The 26,355-nt window shown below is 47.9% G+C and overlaps 1 protein-coding gene across 2 annotated transcripts in view; it reads right to left on the bottom strand.

Moving 5' to 3' along the window:
• LOC149332163 (uncharacterized) overlaps window positions 1-22,100 on the bottom strand; it is a 39,433-nt gene extending 17,333 nt beyond the window's left edge. The window contains exon 1 of one of the 2 annotated variants that reach the window (XM_089557109.1): window positions 21,978-22,100. In XM_089557109.1, the coding sequence (XP_089413235.1) occupies window positions 21,978-22,017 (40 nt within the window). In that variant the 5' untranslated portion in view covers window positions 22,018-22,100. Of the gene's footprint in view, window positions 1-11,692; window positions 11,973-21,977 lie in introns of those variants that run through there. The other variant, XM_089557108.1, reaches the window with a different exon arrangement.
• Between the last annotated feature and the right edge of the window lie 4,255 nt (window positions 22,101-26,355).

Consider the following 26,355-nt stretch of genomic DNA (forward strand, 5'->3'; position numbering starts at 1 on the left):
GGTATCTGTGGCTGTGGCTTCTCTCTCATATATATATATATATATATATATATATATATATATATATATATATATATATATATATACAGGGTGTTTCACCTAAGACTTTCTGCAATTTTTAAAAATAAGCTATTTGAATTAGATGCGCGCTTTTTCTGGCATAGCATTGTCAGTGGTGTAGTACATCATAATGCAGCTAAGACGTGCTAACTAGCAGGCTTGTTAACCAATATTTAATAGTTAACTTTTCAACTATTACCGTTGGGTTCCTTAATTATTGAGAGGCATGCAGCCCACCGTAAGTAATGTCCATATCCGTTTTTAGAATTTCGAGAACGCGATTATCCTCGGCGCTGTGGCCCAACAAATTTTGGCTATTTCGACGAGTTAGGTTCACTGGAGAGGTTGCTTTGCCTGCAAGCTTCTCAAACCGCATGTATTTTGGCGCGATGTAGGCGAAATTTGTTGGGCCACAGCGCCGAGGATAATCGCGTTCTCGAAATTCTAAAAACGGATATGGACATTGCTTACGGTGGGCTGCATGCCTCTCGATAATTAAGGAGCCCAACGGTAATAGTTTAAAAGTTAACTATTAAATATTGGTTAACAAGCCTGCTAGTTAGCACGTCTTAGCTGCATTATGATGTATACACCACTGACAATGCTATGCCAGAAAAAGCGCGCATCTAATTCAAATATCTTATTTTTAAAAATTGCAGAAAGTCTTAGGTGAAACATCCTGTATATATATGAGAGAAGCCAACAGCCACACAAACCAAGGAGCACAGGGGATTTTTTTAATTAATTTATTTTTTTGTGGTGTTGATCAAGTAAGAATATTACTGAATATGTTGTCGCTTAAAGCTAATTGATTAGAAAAGCAGAAGAAAAAACAACCACATGCCGCCGGTGGGATCCGAACCCACGACCTCCGAATTACGCGTCCGGTGCTCTCTCTCTCTCTCTCTATATATATATATATATATATATATATATATATGACAGAAGCCAACAGCCACAGAAACCAAGGGGCAGAGGGGATTTTTAATTAATTTATTTATTTTGTGGTGTTGATCAATTTAGAATAATACTGAATATGTTATCGATTAAAGGTAATTGATTAGAAAAGCAGAAGAAAAAACAACCACATGCCGCCGGTGGGATACGAACCCACGACCTCCGAATTACGCGTCCGGTGCTCTACCTCTGAGCTACGGCGACGGCTGTCAAATCTTCTGCTTTCGGGGGTATTTATGTTTACAAGTAACCTAACCTTGAGAGTGTTCATCAGCGCCACCCACGTTCATAAGCGGCGGACGTAGAACGTCCTGAGTTACCGCAGGTGTGACGTAGAACGTCATCGAACGGTGAAGGTGGAAGCTGCGTGAGAACCCTCTTATGCTTCCTATGGCGTCAAGGCTGCCAGAACCGAGGCCCTCGCTAAGCAATTAAGCAAACAAGGGAAGAGGAATGAGGGGCTCGTTATAAATATGACAGAAGCCAACAGCCACAGAAACCAAGGGGCAGAGGGGATTTTTAATTAATTTATTTATTTTGTGGTGTTGATCAATTTAGAATAATAATGAATATGTTATCGATTAAAGGGAATTGATTAGAAAAGCAGAAGAAAAAACAACCACATGCCGCCGGTGGGATACGAACCCACGACCTCCGAATTACGCGTCCGGTGCTCTACCTCTGAGCTACGGCGACGGCTGTCAAATTTTCTGCTTTCGGGGGTATTTATGTTTACAAGTAACCTAACCTTGAGAGTGTTCATCAGCGCCACCCACGTTCATAAGCGGCGGACGTAGAACGTCCGTAGTTACCGCAGGTGTGACGTAGAACGTCATCGAACGGTGAAGGTGGAAGCTGCGTGAGAACCCTCTTATGCTTCCTATGGCGTCAAGGCTGCCAGAACCGAGGCCCTCGCTAAGCAATTAAGCAAACAAGGGAAGGGGAATGAGGGGCTCGTTATAAATATGACAGAACTCTCAAGGTTAGGTTACTTGTAAACATAAATACCCCCGAAAGCAGGAGATTTGACAGCCGTCGCCGTAGCTCAGAGGTAGAGCACCGGACGCGTAATTCGGAGGTCGTGGGTTCGTATCCCACCGGCGGCATGTGGTTGTTTTTTCTTCTGCTTTTCTAATCAATTACCTTTGTTCGATAACATATTCAGTATTATTCTAAATTGATCAACACCACAAAATAAATAAATTAATTAAAAATCCCCTCTGCCCCTTGGTTTCTGTGGCTGTTGGCTTCTGTCATATTTATAACGAGCCCCTCATTCCCCTTCCCTTGTTTGCTTAATTTCTTAGCGAGGGCCTCGGTTCTGGCAGCCTTGACGCCATAGGAAGCATAAGAGGGTTCTCACGCAGCTTCCACCTTCACCGTTCGATGACGTTCTACGTCACACCTGCGGTAACTCAGGACGTTCTACGTCCGCCGCTTATGAACGTGGGTGGCGCTGATGAACACTCTCAAGGTTAGGTTACTTGTAAACATAAATACCCCCGAAAGCAGAAGATTTGACAGCCGTCGCCGTAGCTCAGAGGTAGAGCACCGGACGCGTAATTCGGAGGTCGTGGGTTCGTATCCCACCGGCGGTATGTGGTTGTTTTTTCTTCTGCTTTTCTAATCAAAACCTTTAATCGATAACATATTCAGTATTATTCTAAATTGATCAACACCACAAAATTAATTAAAAATCCCCTCTGCCCCTTGGTTTCTGTGGCTGTTGGCTTCTGTCATATTTATAACGGGCCCCTCAATTCCCCTTCCCTTGTTTGCTTAATATATATATATATATATATATATATATATATATATATATATATATATATATATATATATATATATATCTCCGGCCAGTTACCTCACCAACTGAGCTAACCAACTCAACAATACTGGACAAAAGCATTTTTGAGCGGGAAACCTTTACGAACGCAATTGCTTCATATAATGTAACATTGCACTCTAACATTCATATTAACCGCTGAACACCCCAAGGCATTATTGAAATTTTTCCTATTAACGTTCTCGCTATCGTCAAAAGCGTTCCCCATTGGCTTTCTATGGCAGTTTTTGCCTTTCGATGGGATCGATGGAAACACTTTAAATGAAAGATTTTGCTACATATCAGAAGAAGCGACCACTGCCTTCAATATTTCCATAACAGTACGTTAGAATTTTTCAGTTCTCAAAATTTGTGTCCCAGTATGTTGGACATGTTACTTTAAAGTTTGTTTGTTTTATAGCTTTTCTTCGTAGCCGTACGAGTTCGCTTGGGTGGATGCAAACGAGTAATTGCTCCCTTATTACTGCCTAAGGGATTGCTTGAGCATTGCTCAGCTGCCTGATTAATGATATAAACATGATCTATTGTGGTACGGAACGCTGGCTCCATGCCGCCGGAGCAGACGTGTTCACATCGGCTCTGTCACTGCTAACCAATTACGCAGTGCTAATTACCTCGAAACAAAGTTTTCCTTGCACCAATGTGTCCGTGAAGGCGAGCGGCATCGACCGATACCCGCTGACCCTAGAGGTGCGTTTTTCTTTGCCAAATTTTGTGACTTTTTCTACCGCCACCGTGTGAAGGAGTGCTAGGCCTAAGCTTGTCCCGCGGACGCTAGGCCCAGCACCGTCGCACCGGTCGCCGCCTGCCGTACTCCTCGGCGGCGGCCGAGATGGAGGCGTCCGTTACGACGAAGGAGGCGTCCGCTACGTCTACAATGATCGTGGACAACCAAATGTGCGTTCAAGTTCAAGGAAAAGAGATATCACCAGAGGAATACCACAACGACGCCGGATGGACGCTCGCGGGGGAACGCATGTCGTGGCTGCGCCAGCGGACCCCCGACGGCGGCAAGCCTGACGGACCCGGCGGGAGTCAAACAAGCTCGAAATCGAAATTCCACAAGAACGTCAGAACCTCGGCCATCAAGGCAGCACGCATGTCAGCCATGCCACTGGAAGAGAGCAAGATAGTCGTCAGACCCAGAGGGGGACTGGACATCGTCAAGACCGGCACCACCACCGTCGCTGCGGCCATACTCGCCGCGGCCAAGATCACGAGCGAGGAAAGCGCCGCGGACACCGTCTGCCCCAACAGGCAACAGAACATCATGGTCGTCAGTACACCGAACGAAGACAACGCGCCTAGGTACGTTAAAATCCCGGAAATCTATATTCAAGACAACTCCTACGAAGTCAGCGCATATCGCACGGCTCCTCACGACACCGTAAAGGGCGCCATCAGAGGCATCCCCATCGACGCGAGCACCGACGAGATAGATAGGAACATCGTCAACGAGAGAAACCCGCTAGCAGTGGGCGCAAAGAGGATCGGCAGCACGACCACCGCGATCGTGGTGTTCCAGGGACCCAAGGTACCGAACTTCGTCCGATACGGAGTCACCCTGATACCGTGCCGCCTCTACAGGAAACAGATCGACGTTTGCAAGCAGTGCGGCCGAGTGGGACACCGAAAGGACGTGTGCCCGACCCCCAAAATCAAGACGTGCCTGGCCTGCGGACTCGCCAACCCCAAAGAAGACCATCGCTGTACCCCTAAATGTAAGCTGTACGGGGACGAACACCCGACCGGAGACCGAACGTGCAAGGCGAAATACAAGATCGCCTACGTAGTGTGCAAGCGACAATGGGAGCGCCGACAGGCCGAACGCCAGCTGCTGTCGGAGAGCGATTTCCCGCCACTCGACAAGCCGCCAGCTGCGGGAAAGTCAAGGACTCCATCAGAGAACCGCGCGCCAAATTCCAGAGACCGCAGCTGCAAGAGAAGCCTCAGTAGGAAAAGGTCACCATCACGTGAGCGAGTCAGCTGGGCTGACGCAGCTAAAGGGAACAATATAAGGAACGCGCATAAAAACACCGAAGCCACGAAGAAAGACGATATAAACAAGATGCGAGAAGCCAACGAGACATTAAGACAAGAGAACGCGGCGCTGCGCACGATTAAACAGCAGCCACACGAGAGAGATCGCCGAGATCCGTAAGTTGCTGCTATGCAACAACGAGCCTCCACAGAGACTCACGCCAAGCACAAGCACGACCGACGAAACAACCATGAACACCCAGGAGACAGCCGTAGAGGAACTGGCACCTAAGAAGCGAGCCGTCAAGGCCACGCGCAAGCAAACAGAGAACAATCGAATCGACAACCCCGAGGCCCAATTCGAAGCGAGGTTCACCAAACTCGAACAATTAATCACGGCGAACATCGCAGCAGTGACAGCAATGAAACGAACAATGGAGACCTACCAAGCCGAGAACACGAACAGATTCGCCTACATCGAAAGGACCCTACAGCCGATAGTGAGCCACCCGACGTTTGCGCCCCTCTTCGCGCAACATCCACCCAACCAGGGAACCGCGTACACACCAACGCAACCATGGCTGCCAACGCAACAACAGCAGCAGCCGTAACAGCGTGGCAGTGGAACTGTCGCGGCCTCGGAAGGAAGAAGGCAGTCATCCAACAGCACATCGCACATGCCGCGCACAAACCAGACGTGATCCTATTACAAGAAACGCTCACCGACGCACCGTCCCTGCCCGGCTACAGAGTGCACAAGGGCCAGCCCGACGGGAGAGGCCTGTGCACCCTGGTCAGGAAGGGACTCACGTTCGTTGAGCACGAGCTGCAAAGCAATATCAAGATCGAGCACACACTCACCGAAATCATCCCGGGCAAGAAGAGAAAAGGAAGCATTTTTCTGCTCAACATATACAGCAACCCATCGCAGAGAAAACAGAGATTCAAAACAATACTACACAGAGCCAGCACCGCGGCAGGCCGCAACACGCTAATCGTCTGCGGCGACTTCAACGCGATGAACCCAGCCTGGGGCTACAACAAGTACACAGCAAAGGGCCGCGACCTGTACCAAGACGCCATGGAACTCGACTTCACCCTCATCATGGACCCGGCGCATCGGACGAGAATCGGTAACTCTGTGCCCCGGGACACCACTCCGGACCTCACGTTCGTCAAGAACGACGTCCGGGGCGCGATCGCCTGGCGAAACACGGGAACTGACCTCGGCAGCGACCACACCATCGTGGAAATCAGCATACCGGAACACAACGACACCAGCATCAAAACACACAGATGGGCCTTCCGAGACGCCAGAAGCCAGAAGACAGACGCTGACGGCGAGATCGAAGACATAGAGACGTGGACGGCCGAAATCACCAAGAGCGTACGCGACGCGACCAAAGAAATTGAAACGGACGCTGCGATTGATAAAGTAGACAGCCGGCTAGCGCATCTCATCGAAGCCAAGCAGTCAATACTCAGTCGCTGGAAGAACTAACGGCTCAACCGCAGACTCAGAAAGAAGGTGGCGGAGGTCAACCGAGCGATCGAGGAGCACTGCCGCGCTCTATGCACGCAACAGTGGATCGAGATCTGCAACGCGGCAGACGGGCAGATGCATAGCGGGAAGACGTGGAACCTGCTGCGGCACCTGCTCGACGAAACCAAGACCAAGTCGCACCAAAGGGACAGACTCGCCAAGCTCATACATCGGGCGGTCTCGGTACACGGCGCCGATGAAGTCACCAGGCGCATCAATGACAAATACCAGCCCACTACACCCACCGAACAACACGCGCCGTACGGCGGCCTACCCAACGCGAAGCTCGATCGTGACATCGACGTCGAGGAGGTCCGCGCGGCCCTGCACGCCCTCAACAGCCGGTCGGCAGCTGGCCCGGACCTCGTCACGAACAAGGCGCTCAAGAACCTCGACGACGGCTCGATTGAGAACCTCGCAAAATACTTCAACAAGTGCTGGAGAGCGGCCGCGCTACCAAAGCAGTGGAAGACAGCCAAGACTATCCTGATACCCAAGCCGGGGAAGCCACCGAACACGGACAACCTTCGGCCCATCTCGCTCACGTCCTGCGCGGGCAAGGTGCTGGAGCACGTCCTGCTCAACAGGTGGCAAGACTACCTGGAACGAGAAGGGCTGTATCCGGCCACGGTGATCGGCTTCAGACAGCACCTCAGCACGCAGGACGCGATTCTGCAGCTCAAATACCAAATCATAGACAATGGCGGCAGCGCCCGCGACAACAAGGCAATCCTGGGTCTCGACCTAAAGAGCGCCTTTGATAATGTGAAAAACTCGGCGATTCTGTCCCAAGTGTCTAAGCTATACATGGGCGAAAGATCCTACAACTACATCAAGGACTTCCTCACGGACAGGACCGCCGAGCTACGAGCAGGCGACCTACAAACGCAAGAGAAGAAGCTCGGGAGCACCGGCACACCGCAGGGATCGGTCATTTTGCCGATGCTGTTCAACCTGGTAATGATCGGAGTGGCCGAGAAGCTCGCGGACATCGAAGACGTCAGGCACACCATCTACGCGGGCGATATCACACTGTGGGTGACCGGCGGCAGCGACGCCCACATCGAGGGCGCTCTGCAAGCCGCCGTCGACGCGATAGAAGACCACCTGGAAGGCACCGGCTTGAGATGTTCGCCGAGCAAATCGGAGCTCCTCATACTCCCACCTACCAACAATGGCAGATGCAAGACCAGACAACGCGAATGCGAAAAAATCAGAATCGTAACCAAATCCGGCAACGTGATCACCGAGGTCAGCAAAATCAGGATCCTAGGCATGGTCATCGAAAAGCATGGAAGAAACGGCGAAACCATCGCCCGTCTCACGGCAAAAGCGGCCAACGCTATGCGACCCCTCAAAAGAGTCACTTCCCAGAAGGCTGGCATGAGAGAGGAGAGCCTAATCAGGCTCGTCCAATCCTTCATCATCAGCCACGTCGCGTACGTTGCAGCCTACCACAGATGGCTGCAACACGAACGCAACAAAATTAATGTAATCATCAGGAGAGCGTACAAGGCGGCGCTGGGCCTGTTCGAGTCCACGAGCACGACCCGCCTCTTACAACTCGGGATGCACAACACGCTCGAAGAAATAGCCGAAGCGCCACGGACCTCTCAACTGGAGCGGCTGTCTGCGACCAAAGCCGGGAGGAAGATACTGGACGACCTGGGAATAGGACACTCGAACGAGGCGGAGACGAAGCTCCCCGTCCCCGAGGAGGTCCGACGCCGGACCAGAATCGACCCCATACCCAAGAACATGAACCCCGAGTATAACAAGGGAAGAAGAGCGGCGAGGGCCAAGGCTCTCATCGACCTGCACGCCAACGACGAGCACGCGCGGTACGTGGACGCGGCCGAATACCAACGGAACGCCTTCGCAGCGGTCGTCATAGAGGCGTCGACCGGCGCCACGAGGACGGCAGCGAGCGTGAGAAGCGCCGGAGCGGAACAAGCAGAGGAGGTGGCCATCGCCCTGGCCATCGCCGACGCAGACTGCTACACGGTGCTGAGTGACTCGAGACAGGCGGTGCAAAACTTCGCCAAAGGCCAAGTCTGCAGGGAGGCCGAGCGCGTACTACGAGCGACTAAACTGCAAGACCGAATAGTAAGAATCAAGTGGTTTCCGGCGCACGCGGGCGACGCGTCGGAACGCAGTGCGAACCACAATGAGACGGCACACGCAGCGGCGCGAGCGCTAACCAACCGCGCCCCGGCAACACACCGTCCGACGTGGTTCGGAGCCAAGGACCGCATGACCGACTACAGCGAAATCACGAAGGCCTACCGCCTGGCTCGCAGGACTCTCTCCCACCCCCGCACCCGAGGCTGAGTCGAGCGGAGGCGGTACTACTGAGACAGCTCCAGACCGGATCGCTACCGAGCCCGGGACTGATGCATCGCATGTAGCCCGAGACCTACCCGACCGATACGTGTAGAGTCGGCCGGAGGGAGCCGGCAGATCACACGCACATCTTGTGGGACTGCATCAGAAATCCAAAGGAAGCAAGATTAGGAACAATCCCGCCGCGGCTGAAGGCAGCCGCGAAGAGCAGCGACCATGACCAACAGTTATGGGCCGTCCAGCAGGTCCTCGGGGCGTTCGAAAGGCAGGGACCCAGCGAGCCGGCAACGGCGAGCGGAGACCCGCGCCGAGTAACGGCAGCCTCGTAGACGAACTGCAGGCACAAATAAAGTTTGCTCCAATCCAATCCAATCCATGATCTATTGTCGTGATCCTTTCCAAAAACCCGCCTGTTGTTCAATTTGATTGAAGTTCAAGGTTTCTCTAAGTCATTCAGCGATTCCAAGCGCGCCTGGAATTTTGAAATTAAGGTAGAGGGCAAAGCTGTACCGAAAGTTAATCACATCAGGATCCTCGGACTTTTTATCCAAGAGGACGGTTACAATGAAGGAACGATCAAGAAGCTCACCAACTACGCTGCGCAAGTAACAGGGATCTTCAGGAGGGTCGCGCTGAAGGGCAGGGGCCTCAAAGAAAGTAGCCTCTTGAAACTGACGCAGGCGTATATTATTAGCCGAATATGCTATGCCACGCCATTCCTCGATATTAGGGTAAACGAGAGAGAGAAGATCGACGCAATTATTCGGCGTTGCGTCAAGAGGGCGCTGGGTGTACCTATCTCTACCTCTACAGACCGCCTGTTGGAAATGGGGGTGCATAATACTTGGATTGAACTCGCCGAGGCGGTGCGAATCGCCCAGCTCGAAAGACTGAGTACAACGAATACGGGCCGGACCATCTTAGAGTGGGTCGGCCGAAAAGTAGATAGGGGCATATGCGACAAGGTCGCCCTACCGCCACAATGTCGCGAGAATATCATCGTTCCCCCCCTCCCCCGCAACATGCACCCAGAACATCACAGGGAAAGACGGGAGAAAAGGGCGGAGGCGCTGGTTAAAAGGGCCGGGAATTTCAGGGCAAATGAGGTTGCCTACGTGGACGCAGCGAGTGGCAGGTCGGGGGTGGCGGTTGCCTCAGTAGTCGACGGCCGAGGTGCACCAGTCGCCGCCGCCTCCATTAGGTGTAGAAACATAGATACGGCCGAGGAGGTCGCAATAGCGCTTGCTTGCGCCGGAACCAAGGCTAGTTTGATTCTTAGTGACAGCAAAACAGCAATCTGCAACATCGGAAAGGGCAGGGTCTCGCCAGAAACGGCTCGAATTCTGTCCGCAGCCAAAATTGATCGCAAGATCACCTTAATTTGGGTCCCAGCACACACATCCGTCCCCGGTAACGAGGCGGCCCACATGTTAGCCCGAGATCTCTACTTCCGGGTAACTGTAGAGCCACCCGACCCCCAGGGGATGGACGAACGTTTTATTTATTTATGCTAACGTACGCGGAAATCGCCGTGCACTACAGGTTAGGCAGGCGTCTAATGCCACCACCAGATCCAAACTTCACCAATACAGAGGCCATCGCCTGGAGACGATTACAGGCCGGAAATTTCGTTACCCCCGTCTGGTTATTTCAAACCACGTTAGACGATAGAAAAGATGACAAATGTAAGACCTGCGGAGCGAGGGGGACCCTCGATCATATAATTTGGCAATGCCCTGGATCCCCGGGTGCTGAGGACAATATTAAGAGTAGAGAATCCTGGGAGGCCCTTCTGCGAAGCGAGGTCCCCGCCGACCAGAAACGAGCTGTCCGCCTGGCGGCTGAAGCCGCGAAGAGACAATGCATCTTCGCCAGTCTTTAGTCGCGGAGGTCCCGTCCCCCGTCCCCTAGGCCTGCGTGCCAGGGACGGGGAGTAGGGGGCCTCCTACATCGGTGGAAATAAAAGTTGTTATCAATCAATCCCTTGCGCATGCATTAATAAGGAAAGGACAGTAAAGAAATCACTCAACAATTTTCTTGAATTCTTGAATACACCCTTTCTGATTATACAGTAAGGTTTCAGCACATCTTCGTGCTTCCGGTATGCTTGAGGTCATGAGGTACTTCATATACAAGGTGGAAGTTGCTTTCTCTAGCGCTATGTCTCTATAGTCCCTTTCCTCTAATATCCGCCGAAATCTAACTGTATATCTTTAGAGTCCCTTAGAGCACACGGAAGCAATATCCGTCTTTTGAAATTGCTCAATTCTCTATTCCATTTTACGCGGTACCACCTTGCAGTTAATTATATTTGCTCACCTTTAGTGAACCGTTGTTAAAAGACCTTACAAATATCCGTCAAGAGAAAAGTATACAACAGCTGTATCTTACCGGCACTCACCTACGCGACAGAAACGTGGAGGCTAGTGAAAATGGTTAAGCAAAAATTGAGGACAACGCAGCGAGCTAAAGAAAAATTATAGGTGTAACGCCAAGAGATCGGAAGCGGGCGGAGTGGGTGAGGGAACAAACATGAGTTAGTGACATCCTATTCGAAATCAAAAGGAAGAAATGGGCTTGGGCAGGGCATGTGAAGCGAAGGCATGATAGCGGATTCAAGAGAAGTCCAGCGTAGCGGGGGGTGACAGAAAGTTAGGTGGGCGAATGAGATGAAGTTTGCGAGGATACGGTGGCCGCAGCTGTCAAAGGACAGCGTTAATTGGAGAAACATGGGAGAGGCTTTTGCCTTGCACTGGACTATAGCTGGACGTAGTCAGGCTGATGATGATGATGCTGAAGATAAAATCCGGGGTCAACATATTAAGCTCAATGTTGTAAATGTATACCTGAGTGCAATTCTGACATATTTAAGACTGGAATAACTATTTATCAAGTTTAAACTACTTTGTTGATTACCAGCTATTCTCTACTTGAGGGTCAGCAGTGGAAAGAACATAGCGTACCTGCAAATATTGAAGTCGTAAAAGCAGCCGCTGCGAGAAGGACGACTAAGCGATGCATATTGGCGTATCCAAGAAGAAAAAATTGCCCCACACTTCGATAGGGAGGTCTAAACGGCGGCGTCTTTCGTGAATCTGTGTAGACACTAGATGCTGCAGTTCCTATAAGTACGCTAGTCAGAGAACGATGTTAAAAAAGAAAAACACTTAATTTAAAATGGCATACCCAGCATTGCCAATGTTTTCTTCGGCCCATCAGAAGTACATTTACCATGAGCGCCATTTCAAGATTCATTGTTCATTGTAAAGCAAAGCCCAAGCTCGCCATTTGGCTTGAGTGATAACAACGATTTGACAAGCCTCCTATGAACAAATAGTTGTTATCACTCAAGCCAAATGGCAAGCTTGGGCTTTTCTTTAAATAAAATGAACAATTCATAACTTCTACGACTTTGGAAGCGCCGCTTCGAATTCCTTGTAATCAATGTAATTACTCGTTATATCTGTAGTGTGAAACAAAACACCAATGTGCTACTGAAGCAGACTTCCTATGCTTCCAGAATATTAGAAATGGCTGTCTAGCTTTGAAAAAACGAGGATGGAAACTTTAACGAAAGAATGCATCTTCAATCATGTAGCGATGTCGCTTTAGGTTTCTCCTCGGCTAGAAATCGGAAGAAATTTTACATTTTTTATGATGAGGTGCTTGGACAACCATTTTCTGCGTATCTTACGTATAGTATAAAAACAGCCAAGTTCGTTCACGGTGAAATATTTATCTCCTTTTATTTTTTACGATTCATGCACCCCGAAGGATGCTTCATGCAGACATTCGATGTCTGTATCTGTAGCATGTCGACACTAACCTCTCGTCATTTTACCATCGTTGCTGCGGCATTCCAATAGTTAATGTTTTGTTTACGTTGGTTCTTCGGGGACACACTTCCACATATGAATAAAGATTCTCACGAGAAATCGATGATAAAACTGCTTATAAACTAAGACATTCTTACGTTCCAAAGCTTAGTTATGAGGCACTTGGTATGGTGAATTTCTAGAGAGAGAGAGAGTCAAAAATTCAGGGGTGCACTTTGTTGACCTAAAGTGCGGCGAGGCGAAAGCCTTTAGCGCGGTGTTGCTGCTTGTGTCACTAATGTGTGGTTAAGATGTTAATTACACAATTTTTTGTGAATCTTAAATGCTGGAGACACTGGGGGGCGTTTGGGAGGCCATCCGTCTGATTCGACGCCTTTCTGCAAACACTCTCCAGCGTCCTAGACAAGGAGAACTACACATGCGTTGGCAGGAAGTAGCGTAGCCATTAGCACGCTCGGCTGCAGAACGGAGGGATGGTAGTTCGAATGCCATCATGCACAATTTTTTTTCTGGTCTAACTAGAAAAAGCATGACACCTCTGCTGACAACCTTCTGTCGGCAACCTTCTGTCAACGACAATAAGGCATTAAAGGCTTTCGCCTTAAAACGTTTACGCGCTGTTCCTACACTCCAAACTGAAAGGATTAAAAAGGGGAGTAAAGTAGTCCTCTAGCGCACACTCTTTAAGTAAGGGTGTGCTCTGGAGGACAACTTTACTCCCTTTTTACTCCCTTATAGGTGTATCTGTGTTCATAAAGTGGGTGCTGGTAGCATTCATGGTTGGCGTCCCTAGTCCAGGTCTTGTACGGCTGCTGCGGAAGCTTTATCTTCGGGTTTTTTTTTGTTTTTTTTTTTACCTCTTCCACGCTGCTCTCCTTCTGTCTTTTTCTCCCAAATTCCCCTTCCTACGCAGAGTAGCATGCCAGCGAATTTTAAACGCCGGCTAAATTCTCTGCATTTCATTAAAGAGTCTCTCTCTCTCTCTCTCTCTTGGGTCCGTTCGACCAGTGAAAGTTGATCTATGTATTCCCAGCTAGACTGCACTACCTCCCACTGATCCGGTGTGGCACTGTGTATGGCTGGGACTGCAGGGTTGTGTTGGCATCCCATCGTAGTGTGGTATAGTGTGGCTGTCTCTCTGCACCATAGGCATGCGGGCCTGTATGTAGCCAATGGGCACTAATACTCCCTTGAACGTCCTTGGGACGTCCTGCGGACGTCCAGTGGAGTTTTAATACCCATTGGGTAGTGGGTGTATCTATTGTAAACAAATAAGCATCAATATGTGTGTGTTTGGAGCTGTCTCCAACTTACAGTCAGATCTTCATTGAGTTTGGCTATTCACGTTTTTTTCTGCTTTTCCGAGCTTCTAAATTCATGCATGCATGAACTCGGACCTTCATTTCACCCAATTTATTTTAGAATTCACTCCATTGGGTGTGACTGTTTCACTGTGCAGCCAGTAATTATTCATTTCATCTCTTTATTTCCTGGGCGGTCATGCAGTTTTTACCACGCAGGTTAGACAGAAATGGACGGAATCCGAGACACGCGGCGTACGGTAACACATTTCAAAAGCCATTGCGGTTTCGAAATACAAAATAGAGCGTCGATCGTTTGGACTACCGGGGATTCATTGGCTTACATAGAAATTCCAGTACACTATGCCGCTGTGACTGTGTTGCTTAGCAAGATAGAACGCTGGGTCAGTTGGCACTTCACCTTTCCCATCGCGAAACAGCGCACAAAAAAAAAAACACGAAGACACTAAGAAAAAACGACAGGGACACTTGTCCACGCTCTTTTCCGTGTCCTTCTTTCTTAGTGCACTGGTGTTTTTTGTGCGCTGTCTGACTATGGAAAAGCCTCTCTTGCTGTGGCGCGCGGCTGTGCTGAACTCAAGGGTGAATGAGTGGGCGCAAACGTTGCAGAGAGACACAAAAGAAGATCATAGGACACGCGATTGTCATGCGGTCTTCTTTCCGAGTGCGGTGGGTGGCCGCGGTACTCCAGCATTGAAAGCCAACCATAACGTCGCTGGAAACTAAAACGCGTGTTCCGAAACTTCGACGATGTTTGTCTCAGAAGCGTGGAGCTTGCCTGAAAGTGAGTGATGGGGCATTCTTTCCTGTCGCCTTGTACACAAGGGTAAACGTCACCGAGGTTATGATTAAACGCATACCACATTCTGACAATGGAGCCTATCTGAGCGCTTAAAGGTCTTTCGTATGTTGTTCTCAGAATCGCACTGTTCGACAAGCGTTCGAGAAATTTGTGGTAACCTTCGCCTTTTAACCTTCGCCCGGCTTTGTTAACGTCTACCCTGTTCTGGAAAACCTATGCGATACGATACACTGCCAAAATACCTTTCAAATACCCGCTCCAGAAGAACCAACAAAAATCAAACAGGAAGTATAGCTGACGTGGCTAGCCTGGCCTTTTTTTTTTTCCTAATCTAAGGACATTCGTCACGAGTGCCATTTTAATTTCACTCATTTGTAATTGGCCTTCAACAAACAGCTCTAAATACCACCCTCTTAGAGCAGCGGCATCTTCTGATGCACTTAAACTTTTATGCAGCAAAAGATTAACAAATTCAGTATGCCCAATCATAATTAAAAACCTAAACATTGGCCGCAAAAAATGAGGACATTTTAATAAGTTCCTGTACGCTTACTCAACATGGACTTATTAGCCTTTTAGTTAGAGCTGTAATAAAGTAATTGAATAATAACCGTCTTTCACAGTCGTTTTCTAAAGTAGCTGCTGTAATTCATTCACAATAGGAACTACGGCATCAATTTTGTACGTTTTCAGAGGAGCAATGACGTTTACAATTTTTATACCAACTTATCGTTCTCATATACGGCTGCATTGTTCGTTTTCCTTCTCTTGATGCAGTTTTGAATGAACTTAGGCCATTTGCGTATTTAGTACGCACTATGATTTTGAACTAAAATTTTTCCAGCCGGATTGGTTGTTTTCTTCATTTCGATGAGAGCTGCATTTTTCCGCTTTCGGGGTAGCAAGTGATGTTATTCATTAAATTTTTATATTTGCTCTTCTTGCTCGTGGACGCCTAATTATAGTTTTGGGCGTTTGTAGAGCGTCCTAATGATTTTTCGGTTCCTGTAATTTTCATGCACACAGCATTATTTAGAAATAAAACCTTTCAAGCCAGATAGGAAAATTGTTTTCATATTAACAGTTAGTGACTGGCCCGCTAGCTGGCTATTATCATTCTATCAGCCTCGCCAGACAATCAAGATCCCCTCTCGCTTGCTCACAACTTTACAAATCTTTCACTATCCACTGAAGACAAATTGAACTTGGCCATTATTCATTATTAATGGACTACGGCACTCTAACAACAGACACCACTCCGAGCGAAATTGGAGCTTTTATAAGCTGATAAAGACCCGAAAAGAAAGTACGGGTGTCGCCATCCACGGCCGATTTCGCAACTAAACTGGGTGCGTAGACATTAAATTTTTTGCGGGGATATCGGAGGCTACGCTACACTACCATTCACTTCAAAATGGCGGCAACCAGTCCTTCTCCGTGTCGACGTCACAATTTTGAATTGACAGGCGGGAAAATTTTAAATCTAATTCTCTCTGCGATGAATACTCTTCTTCCTGTCTGCGAAACGTCAGCATAAAGAGAAATAGCCAGAGAATCGATATTTTACTAGGAATAATGGAGTATACTGGTTCTCAGTTTTTATCAATACGAGATCTTCAACTTTTTTATATCAGCAGCAAATTTATGGGCCTGTTTTGTTTTCGCATTTACTTCAGTTATCGCTTAACAGGCTAACGAATCCGACTTGCACGAAGCCCTGCCACGCTCCTTATGGTTTCTCAAGAACATTAATGCAGCCCGAAATTCTGGATGTCGAAAGCAAGCGATCTGCTCCCGCCGTTCTGCGACCATCGTTATATTTAGAGGGACAAATTTAGCTAAAGTTTGATGTCGTAGAACTATATCCGGGTGCGCAGAGGGTGCATTTAAGCTGGTTTGAAACATCCCGACTCAATTTGTATTGCCTTTCAGGAACTATTAACTTTAAGTACTTTCCCCTACGGCCAAGAATGACGGGCATCCTTTCGTTCATATTGTACAATGCTCTTAATGTATTTTGGAACCTACCCGTTTTCGTCTGCTGCGTGCTTACGCGAGGTGATTAGAGGTTTAGATTGGGAAGAGCTAGGTACAAGAGTGAATGAACAACTCTTTAGAAACGCTTCGTTCACTGACGACGTTTACCTGCTTAATACTGCTGAACACGTAAAGTTCAATGGTAGGCATGAAAATTAATGTGTGTACAACGAACGTATTGTCCCTAGGAATTGAATAACAGTTTGCGATAGGTACTTTCTTTCATTCCTTTTACTTACCATTGCCTGGGATGGAGGAGCTGGAGGTCAAAGCTGCTTGCAAGCAGTTTGAGGAGTCCTCGACCACGTACAAGCAGCAGCAGTTAAAGTTACTCAAGTAACAATTGTTGCTGGGCTAGTCGGTGCATCGTTCTACGTACACCTACTAAGCATCGACAAGCCCAGCAACAAGTGTTACTGAAGTACCTTTACAATACTGTAGGCCCTTTTCTAAGTGTTTCATCACCTTCTTCACAAGTGTCTGCCATCGTAGCGCGTTGTCTTGTCCGCCTTTCTTGTGATTGTCTCGTTTTTTGCGCTAACGTTTGTACGTAGAGCAATGAAAGTCATACGCGCATAAAATCTGGTGCACTTTCACAAGGTAACAGATCATAATGGCAACAACACAAGGAAAGCAGGGCTGTATATAATGAAAAGCTCAAAATTATTCGATAGCTTCAAAATCAAACAATGAAGAAATAAGTCATTAATCTGTTCTCAGATTAATACAGCGTTAGAATGTATCGGCGAGCGCTCAAACATATTAATTAGGGGCGACAGATTCTGAGCAATTAGAATTTTGACTTAGTTGGGTTGTAAATTTCTGTACCTATATCTGAAAACCATTTAAGAGTTTTAGTCTAGGCAATACTGAAGTGTTTGTAGTAAAATGGCAGTTTGGGCGAGTTGGTTAAGCATCTTGTAATAAAAACAGCGCAAGGACACAGGACGAGAACGGAGAGTAGACGCACACGGCGCTGAACTTGCAACTAAGTTTATTGGAAAAACACGCTGCTTTTCAAGGCAGGGCGTCAAGAAAGCGCGCGCATGCGCTTTGTCAAAGATACACTTATCGAGTAATAAAATGTCTCCTAAAGGCACGTGTGATTATCGGTGCTAACCACTGTTTAGCAACTTCATTTCCTTAGAGTTGCTAAACAAGTTGCTAAACAGTGGTTAGCACCGATAATCACACGTGCCTTTAGGAGACATTTTATTACTCGATAAGTGTATCTTTGACAAAGCGCATGCGCGCGCTTTCTTGACGCCCTGCCTTGAAAAGCAGCGTGTTTTTCCAATAAACTTAGTTGCAAGTTCAGCGCCGTGTGTGTCTACTCTCCGTTCTCGTCCTGTGTCCTTGCGCTGTTTTTATTACAAGCTGAAGTGTTTCATCGCCATAATTAGTAGCGGATTTCACAACTTTCCACATATCTGTGTAGCGAGTATGCCATGTAGCTTCAAATCGCTCTAGATTTGCTATTTCAGCGATTGTCTGGCAATATCTTAGATGGCTCAGATAAAATTGTTTTTATAGTCTTTGGATATTGGACGCTGTACAAGGGAAAGTCTGTTTAGCTCAAGTAGTGACGGCTTACGTGGACCATATGAAAGACCTACCTCGGAAAGAAAAAATGGGTTGGAGCACATTCGGCAGTCACTATCCGGCCATGAACACCAACTGACTTGGAAATTCCCCAAAAGGAAAGCAGATAACTGTTCTCTTGACAGTACAGACCTCTGGGACCGAAAAAAAAAATTCAGGGAGGCACTTTGTTGACCTCAAGTGCGGTGAGGCGAAAGCCTTTAGCACGGTCTTGCTGCTTGTGTCACTGATGTGTGGTCAAGATGTTAATTACACAACTGTTTGTGAATCTTAAATGCTGGAGACACTGGAGGGCGTTTGGGAGGCATACGTCTGATTCGACGCCTTTCTGCAAACACTCTTCAGCGTCCTAGACAAGGCGAACTGCATATGCGTTGGCAGGAAGTATAGCGTAGCACCTTTTCAGGCCTGTTTGTGCAGGAGGACTGGGCCTAGAGCACCTGTATGTGAGACAGTTGGTTGCCCGTTTCATGAAAAAAAAAAAACAGGAAGTAGCGTAGCCATTAGCAAGCTCAGCTGCGGAACGGAGGGATGGTGGTTCGAATCCCATCGTGCACAAAGATTTTTTTTTTTCTGGTCTGACTAGAAAAAGCGTGACACCTCTGCTGACAACCTTCTGCTGACAACCTTCTGTCGACAACGATAAGGCATTAAAGGCTTTCGCCTTAATAGAACAATTTGCTTGAGATATTCCTTGATTCGTAATCAAGGACCAGCGGTTATCTTGCCTTCGCATTACATGCCCTGCCCAAGCCCACTTCTTCCTCTTGATTTAAACTAGGATGTCATTAATCCGCATTTGTTCACTCACCCACTCCGCCCGCTTCCCATCTCTTAACGTTGCACCTATCATTTTTCTTTCCATAGCTCGCCGCGTTGTCCTTAACTTAAGCAGAATCCTCTTTGTAAACCTCCACGTTTCTTTCCCATTTGTGAGTATCGGTAAGATACAGCTGGTGTATACTTTTCTCTTGAGGTATATTGACAAACTGCCATTCATAATCTGAAAGAACCTGCCATATGCGCTTCACCCCATTCTTAATCTTGTAGTTATTTGCCTCTCATTATCCGGATCAGCGGTCACTACCTGCCCTAAGTAGACATATTCTCTTACTACTTCCAGCCCCTCGCTACCAATTGCGAACTGCTGTTCTCCTGCTGGGTTGTTGAGCATTACTTTGGTTTTCCGCATGTTAATTTTTAGCCCCACCGCTCTGCTCTGCCTGTCTAACTCATTGACCATGCTTTGCAGTTCATGTCCTGAGTGACTTAGCAAGGCAATGTAATGTCATCAGCGAATCGCAAATTACTTAGGTATCCTCCATGAACTCTTATCCCCAACTGCTCCCAACTGAGGCCCCGGGATACCTCTTGTAAACATGCGGTGAATAGCATCGGCGAGATCGTGTCTCCCTGCCTGACACCCTTCCATATTAAAATTTTATTGCTGACTTCATGGAAGCTGTGGTAGCTGCGCAATCGTTATAGATATCAGATACAGATACAGCCGTTATAATGTCATTGAAACGTGAAATAATGTCAAGAATGTGAGAGTTCGCAGCACTAAAGCGAAATAATGCGTCTTGTTCAAAGCGTACAGGCGCCGGGGTCTGGCGCAGTGACGAAAATATTTAATGCTAGTTCGTGAAAGCAGAGATTCATGTAACTTGAATCCACGTACCGCATCACGTTTCGCAAAGACTGCCGCCGGTGGTGGCGAGCGATTGATGGAGTGCGAAAATGTTCGAGGTCGCCAGCGATAAGTAAGGCTGATGCAGAGTTTAAGTGCTTGCAACGCACAGCTGTGAACGGCACCGCATCAGAAAAAATTCAGGGGGGCACTTTGTTGACCTAAAGTGCGGTGAGGCGAAAGATTTAAGCGCGGTGTTGCTGCTTGTGTCACTGATGTGTGGTTAAGATGTTAAGCTTCGCCTCCAAGAGCGGAACGCGACAGCGTCTTGCAACGCGGACAGAGAGTCCATAGAACGCCATCGCCCGTTCGGTTCTACGCCTTGCTCGTCGGTAAATTGGTTTTTGAGGAAAGGAAATATATATGTCTCTCATATCTCGGTGGACACCTAAACCTCGCCGTAACGGGAAGGGAGGAAGATGGGAGTGAACGAAGGCACCGTATTCACTAGACGCGCCTATGTTCATTCCAAACCATCGAGCTGGCATGACGGAGTGTTAGCGTGCTCGTCTCGCACTCCGGAGACCGGGGTTCGATTCCCAAGCTCGGCGAATTCCCTACTCGGTTTTATTATTTATCTGGTCTGACTAGAAAGGTTAATTAGGCTAATTGGCTAAGTAAGCAATTAACTAAACTCGGTTCCACTTACTTGGAACATCACTATACGATCCCTTTAATTGGTTGCATGGTTAGTAGCCAAAGTACAATTAGCCTCGTTTGAAATTCGCGCACTGTGAAGTCCCGACCGTTTCGACCAATTGAAAAGCGTGACATTTCTGTCGACAACTGCTGCTTACAACGATGAGGCATTAAAGGCTTCCGCCTTAAATATTTATGTGTATACAACGAACGTATTGTCCCTAGGAATTGAATAACAGTTTGCGATAGGTACTTTCTTTCATTCCTTTTACTTACCATTGCCTGGGATGGAGGAGCTCGAGGTCAAAGCTGCTTGCAAGCAGTTTGAGGAGTCCTCGACCACGTACAAGCAGCAGCAGTTAAAGTTACTCAAGTAACAATTGTTGCTGAGCTAGTCGGTGCATAGTTCTACGTACACCTACTGTGCACCGACAAGCCCCAGCAACAAGTGTTACTGAAGTACCTTTACATAACGAAAGCTACGACGCGAAGCTCTCGGTTACATACCTCTCGACGCTGACGTCACACCCCCACTCTATCACGCCACAATCACGTGGTATTACGCGAATGTCACGTGACTTCTTCCATACCTCCACACCAACTATAAGGCCGAGGTCAAGGGTCAATGGCCAAGGTCAAAGGGCAAGGGTGGTCCCCTGAGCAGGTTCGAACCAGAACCAAGACATAAGCGCATAGCAACGCCAGCCATAGCTCAACCAAGGTCATTGAATGTCGGCGGCTATTCGCGCGAACTGTGAGTTATGTATCTTAGTGTAGCTTTCGATACACTAGAAAGGGCACGCCGACACAAGTCTACCTTATACATTTCCCGTCGCATCACACCCCAGCGGACAATTGCACTTTATGCTTTGAAATCTTTATAGAGCTGCTTTCAGACCAGAAATTTTAATGTATCAGTCGTATTTGCGGAACGATCGACGACTTCATGCTAATAAAACTTTACCTTTTAAGTTCTTTGGATCTGTACAAACAGTCGCCTTTGGGATAACTCGTTTGTACAATAAGGACCGGCCTGAGCATTAGTATCGGAAGTTTAACAGAATGGGTGTAGCATGGTGCAAGGAGGATTTTCCAGTCGAGCATCACTTATGCGTGCCCTCCTTCTAGGTAGCGCTGCGCGGTATAGACATTGACATGTGAGCTGTCCGTACTGTTAACGAACACGATACAGTCTGTGACTGCGCTGCCTGAGGTAACACTGAGACAAAAAGAACAAATAGAAAACGATGATACAAAACATGCTGTGTCATAGTTAGATAGAAGTGCTCTAAGCCTAATATCATATAAATGAGTACTCACTGGCATTTCTTCTCACAGAAATACTTCTTGGAGTAACCATTAGCGTCTTTCGGAAGTTTCCATGGATCTTCGCAGGTTCTGTACTCAGCACATTTTTCCGAAGATGCGTTGTAAAACCATGCAAAACTTGACTCACATGAATTCCCACGGTCATACCACGAACGCTTTTTTACTGTGCATGTATCGTTAGCAGGTTCGTAAGGCTCCGCAGTGCAGTATATGGGACCTTTCGCTGTGCGGGGTGACATGAGCACAATTCTACGTGAAAAAACGAAAATCACGCTCAAAGACACAACGTTGGCTATGCGTCAGCACTACATCCTGGCTTCATTCATTCATTCATTCATTTTGAGAGCTGAAGAAGAATGAACACGGCTTATAAGGTTTTCGAGATGGCAAAATGTTCTTACATTCCTCAATAGTGGAAGCTGACAGTTTTCACAATGGAGTGACAATTTGAACTCACCTCCAGTGCATGTGTGAGAGCAATCAAAGAATGAGAAAAAAACACCGTAGTATTCACTGCGATAACATATTCTCTCCGGTAGTTGTTCGCACTTGGAGGTGTTTTCGTTGTAAATGTACGTTGTATAAAATGGCTTCGTGCAACCTTCCACGTTTCCGGTTGCATTCCGTGTTGCGCACATCTTCATACGCTCGCAGTTTCTCTCCTCCTCACTCAGTCCTGGTTCCGAAAACAAGAAAAATGTATCACAAGAAAGGTTTGAAGTGCCGAGCACCAGGCTGAGACCATAACAGTGACTCAGTAACAGTGGGCACTGATAGCATCTCGCTAATCCGTGAACTAATTATCACATAAACATTTTATGCGGACATTTATTAGATGCGCTTTTGGTTTCAGGAATGCGGCTAGAAAGAATAGAGCGTATAAAAATAATGCATGATATGATTATCACAAGAATTCACTTAGATACCCTGAAGGCCGAAGAGGGCATCATATAATTAGGGTGTAAAATTCGAGCAGTAAAGGACATCAAAATGGTGGTCGCCACTCGCTGATGGGAAATATATCATAAATACTGATTCCAAGTTACAAGTCCGAGTAAAAAAAAAATTGCAGGCTCAATATACACAGGTTGGGAAAAAGCTTTACGATCTCAAAAAGTTCAAGATTACAGTAACTTGCGGCTATCGACGTGTGTTAAAAGTTTGGAAAATGGGCCGAAATTTTTGGCGAACTTTTGGAGTCATTCCAGGCATAAAATAAAGTGCGTATTGAGTTATTAGAGCGGTAGTTGCTAATGCGACGTCTTGAAGAAACACGGCATCCGGCACTATGCCTTCGAATCCGGACGTTCCTACGAACTCATGTGCATGCACGAAAAGACAGACTCAACTCTGTACGTTCCGATAAACTGCTCATGCGCGAAAACAAAAAGAAACAGAAGTGACACACAGAAAAACGCTGAGACACCGTATGAGTATCAAGATGAGTTAGCAAGAACAAACGAATCTTGCGTCATTAGCCACCTCGCTATATCCGGTACAAAATTTTCGCTATATCCGGATATCTACTTTTTCTTACTGTGACGTCACAGCCATCGTGCAGCTGCTGAAACCGGAACAGCATGACAAAAAATTCGATTATAATTTATTCAGCGGTCATAGGCACACACCCCATGATGATTCAAACATAGTACTGTCTTCCGCATCATTGTAGAGAATAAAACATGCCATCAAGATTAAATGTCGATACTCCTTTAACACGAGGCATGGCCGGCTGCGGTGATAGCATAGTGCTCTCGGGCAGTGGCCAGCGAAGCTGATCGGTTCGCTTTGCCGCGGGTTTGAAACCCAGTCGCGGCAATATTTATTTTATTTCTCCACCCTCCGGGTCAGGAATGCCACAAGATTCTCGGTTAGGTTTGACCCCGTGAAACAGTGATTTCGCACTAAAACGGGTGCATGGGTCATCATCATCATCATCAGCCTGACTACGCCCACTGCAGGGCAAAGGCCTCTCCTATGTCTCTCCAATTAACCCTGTCCTTCTCCAGCCGCGGCCACCATATTCCCGCAAATTTCTTAATCTCATCCGCCCACCTAACTTTCTGCCGTCCCCTGCTACGTTTGCTTTCTCTTGGAATCCACTCCGTTACCCTTACAGCGGTTATCTTGCCTTCGCATTACATGCCCTGCCCAAGCCCATTTCTTCCTCTTGATTTCAACTAGGATATCATTAACGCGCGTTTGTTCTCTCACCCACACCACCCGCTTCCGATCTCCTAACGTTACACCTATCATTTTTCTTTCCATAGCTCGCTGCGTTGTCCTTAACTTAAGCTGAACCCTCTTTGTTAGCCTCCACGTTTCTGCCCCATAGGTGAGTACCGGTAAGATACACCGCTTGTATGCTTTTCTCTTGAGGGATATTGGTAAACTGCCATTCATGATCTGAGATAACCTGCCATATGCGCTCCACCCTATTCTTCTTCTAGTTATTTCCCTCTCATGATCTGGATCAGCTGTCACTACCTGCCCTAAATAGACATATTCTCTTACTACTTCCAGCACCTGGCTACCAACTGCGAACTGCTGTTCCCTTGCTAGGCTGTTGAACATTACTTTGGTTTTCTGCCTGTTCATTTTTAGCCCCACCGTTCTGCTCTGCCTGTCTAATTCATTGATCATGCTTTGCAGTTCATGTTCTGAGTGACTTAGCCAGGGAATGTCATCAGCGAATCGTAAATTACTTAGGTATTCTCCATTAACTCTTATCCCCAACTGTTCCCATTTCAGGCCCCGGAATACATCCTGTAAACAGGCAGTGAATAGCATAGGCGAGATCGTGTCTCCCTGCCTGACACCTTTCCTTATTGAAATTTTATTGCATGGGTAGCGTTCTTTATATAGACTGTCCACGACGTACTGACTACCAGCTGGTGAAGGCCACTTTAGGCGGCAAACATCGAGAAACGCACCTTATGGTAAATACGGAGCGACTTCCTCAGCTAGGTACTGCCGTAGGTAAGCAAGAGCTGTTGGAAAGCACGCGTCAAACTTGCACCCCATTATAACCGTGACTAACACGCTTGGCCCTCTTAGTCGTTGCACACCATGGCGGCTTTAGCAAATGCCTTCTTGACGTTCTCGGCCTTAAAGCGGCGGAGAGTGGCATTGTCTACGGCTCACGTCTTCTTGGAAGCCGCGGAGTTCCAGATGGCTCATGTCTGGATGTGACAACAAAGCAACGTGCGGTAGTCAGAGACGGCAGTGAATGCGGTGGCTAAGTCGTGCAGGTACTGAGATAACACTGTGATGGACTGAACGATTGCAGCTGTCATCCTTGTGCTTAGTCCGCCAAGGACCCTTGGTCTCCATTTCCGAACGGCGCGATGTACTGTGCGACCTCCTCGGTATGCCCCCGCACGCAGCTTCCCGAGTAGACTTGGACGCAGTCCTCGGACAGCGCTTCAGAATTTGAAAGGCGAAAGATAGTATCTGCGAGGGCGCCACTACTCTGGAGGACCTACCTTAGGTTCATTCACTTTAAGTAGAGTCATACTGTCGACTGCGCCACGTTAAGAGTGGCGCATGCGGCCACCCTATATGCGGCCGTTCCTTTTAGTGCCTTCGTGCAATTTATATTAATCTGAAGGCATATACTAAAATGTATAATTACGCGCTTTAGGAACGGTAACAAGGTTTTGCTAACGTTTCGAGAGGGGACCAGCCTTCACTGTCCGAGTAATGAACAGTCTTTAGAAATCAGTACTTATAGGAGTGCAAAAAAAAGCGCTACAATAAACCTGAGTTAGGAGACGTCTCCTAAATAGGACGCGAGTCCTGGTCTCTTGTGCGTCGTGTTCCTGTTTGTTTAAGCGTAACGCAGTCAGCACTACCTCTATGGGTTCACCCCCATCATTGAGTGACCTCTGTTGGGACTTTGGGGCATCCCACCGCTGCCACCACTGTTGGGACTGGGAGTCCGAGCCAGGAAACGGTCGAGGCGACGGTGAGTCAAATGACTTTTATGTACAGTATGTACAAGGGCTTTTACATGATACAAGGGCCAAGAGCACCACGGGCTAGCACAAAGAAGGGCGGCCCCGGCGGCGAGCGTAGCTCCGGCGTGATGGCTCTTCTGCTGCCCGTCTGCTGCGCGGGTTCAGCGCGGCTCCGTTTTTAAAGCCGCCGCTGTCGGTTTCGGCAGCCAGCAGTTCAAATCCTCCAATCAGGTCACGGCACTGGCCACCATTCAAATTAGACCAATGGTCGAGAGGCGACGGCCGACGAAGCGTCGGAGGAGTTCGCACCGACGGAGAGGAGGGAAGGAGGAAGGGTCCGCGTCGGCGCCAGCGTGGCGGATGATTCGCGCTGCAAGCCGCGACATGTCCGAGAAAGTCTGGGCCTGCTT

The sequence above is a fragment of the Amblyomma mixtum genome, chromosome 8 (genome assembly GCF_055824585.1).
Source record: "Amblyomma mixtum isolate Tamu chromosome 8, ASM5582458v1, whole genome shotgun sequence".
NCBI lineage: Eukaryota > Metazoa > Arthropoda > Arachnida > Ixodida > Ixodidae > Amblyomma > Amblyomma mixtum.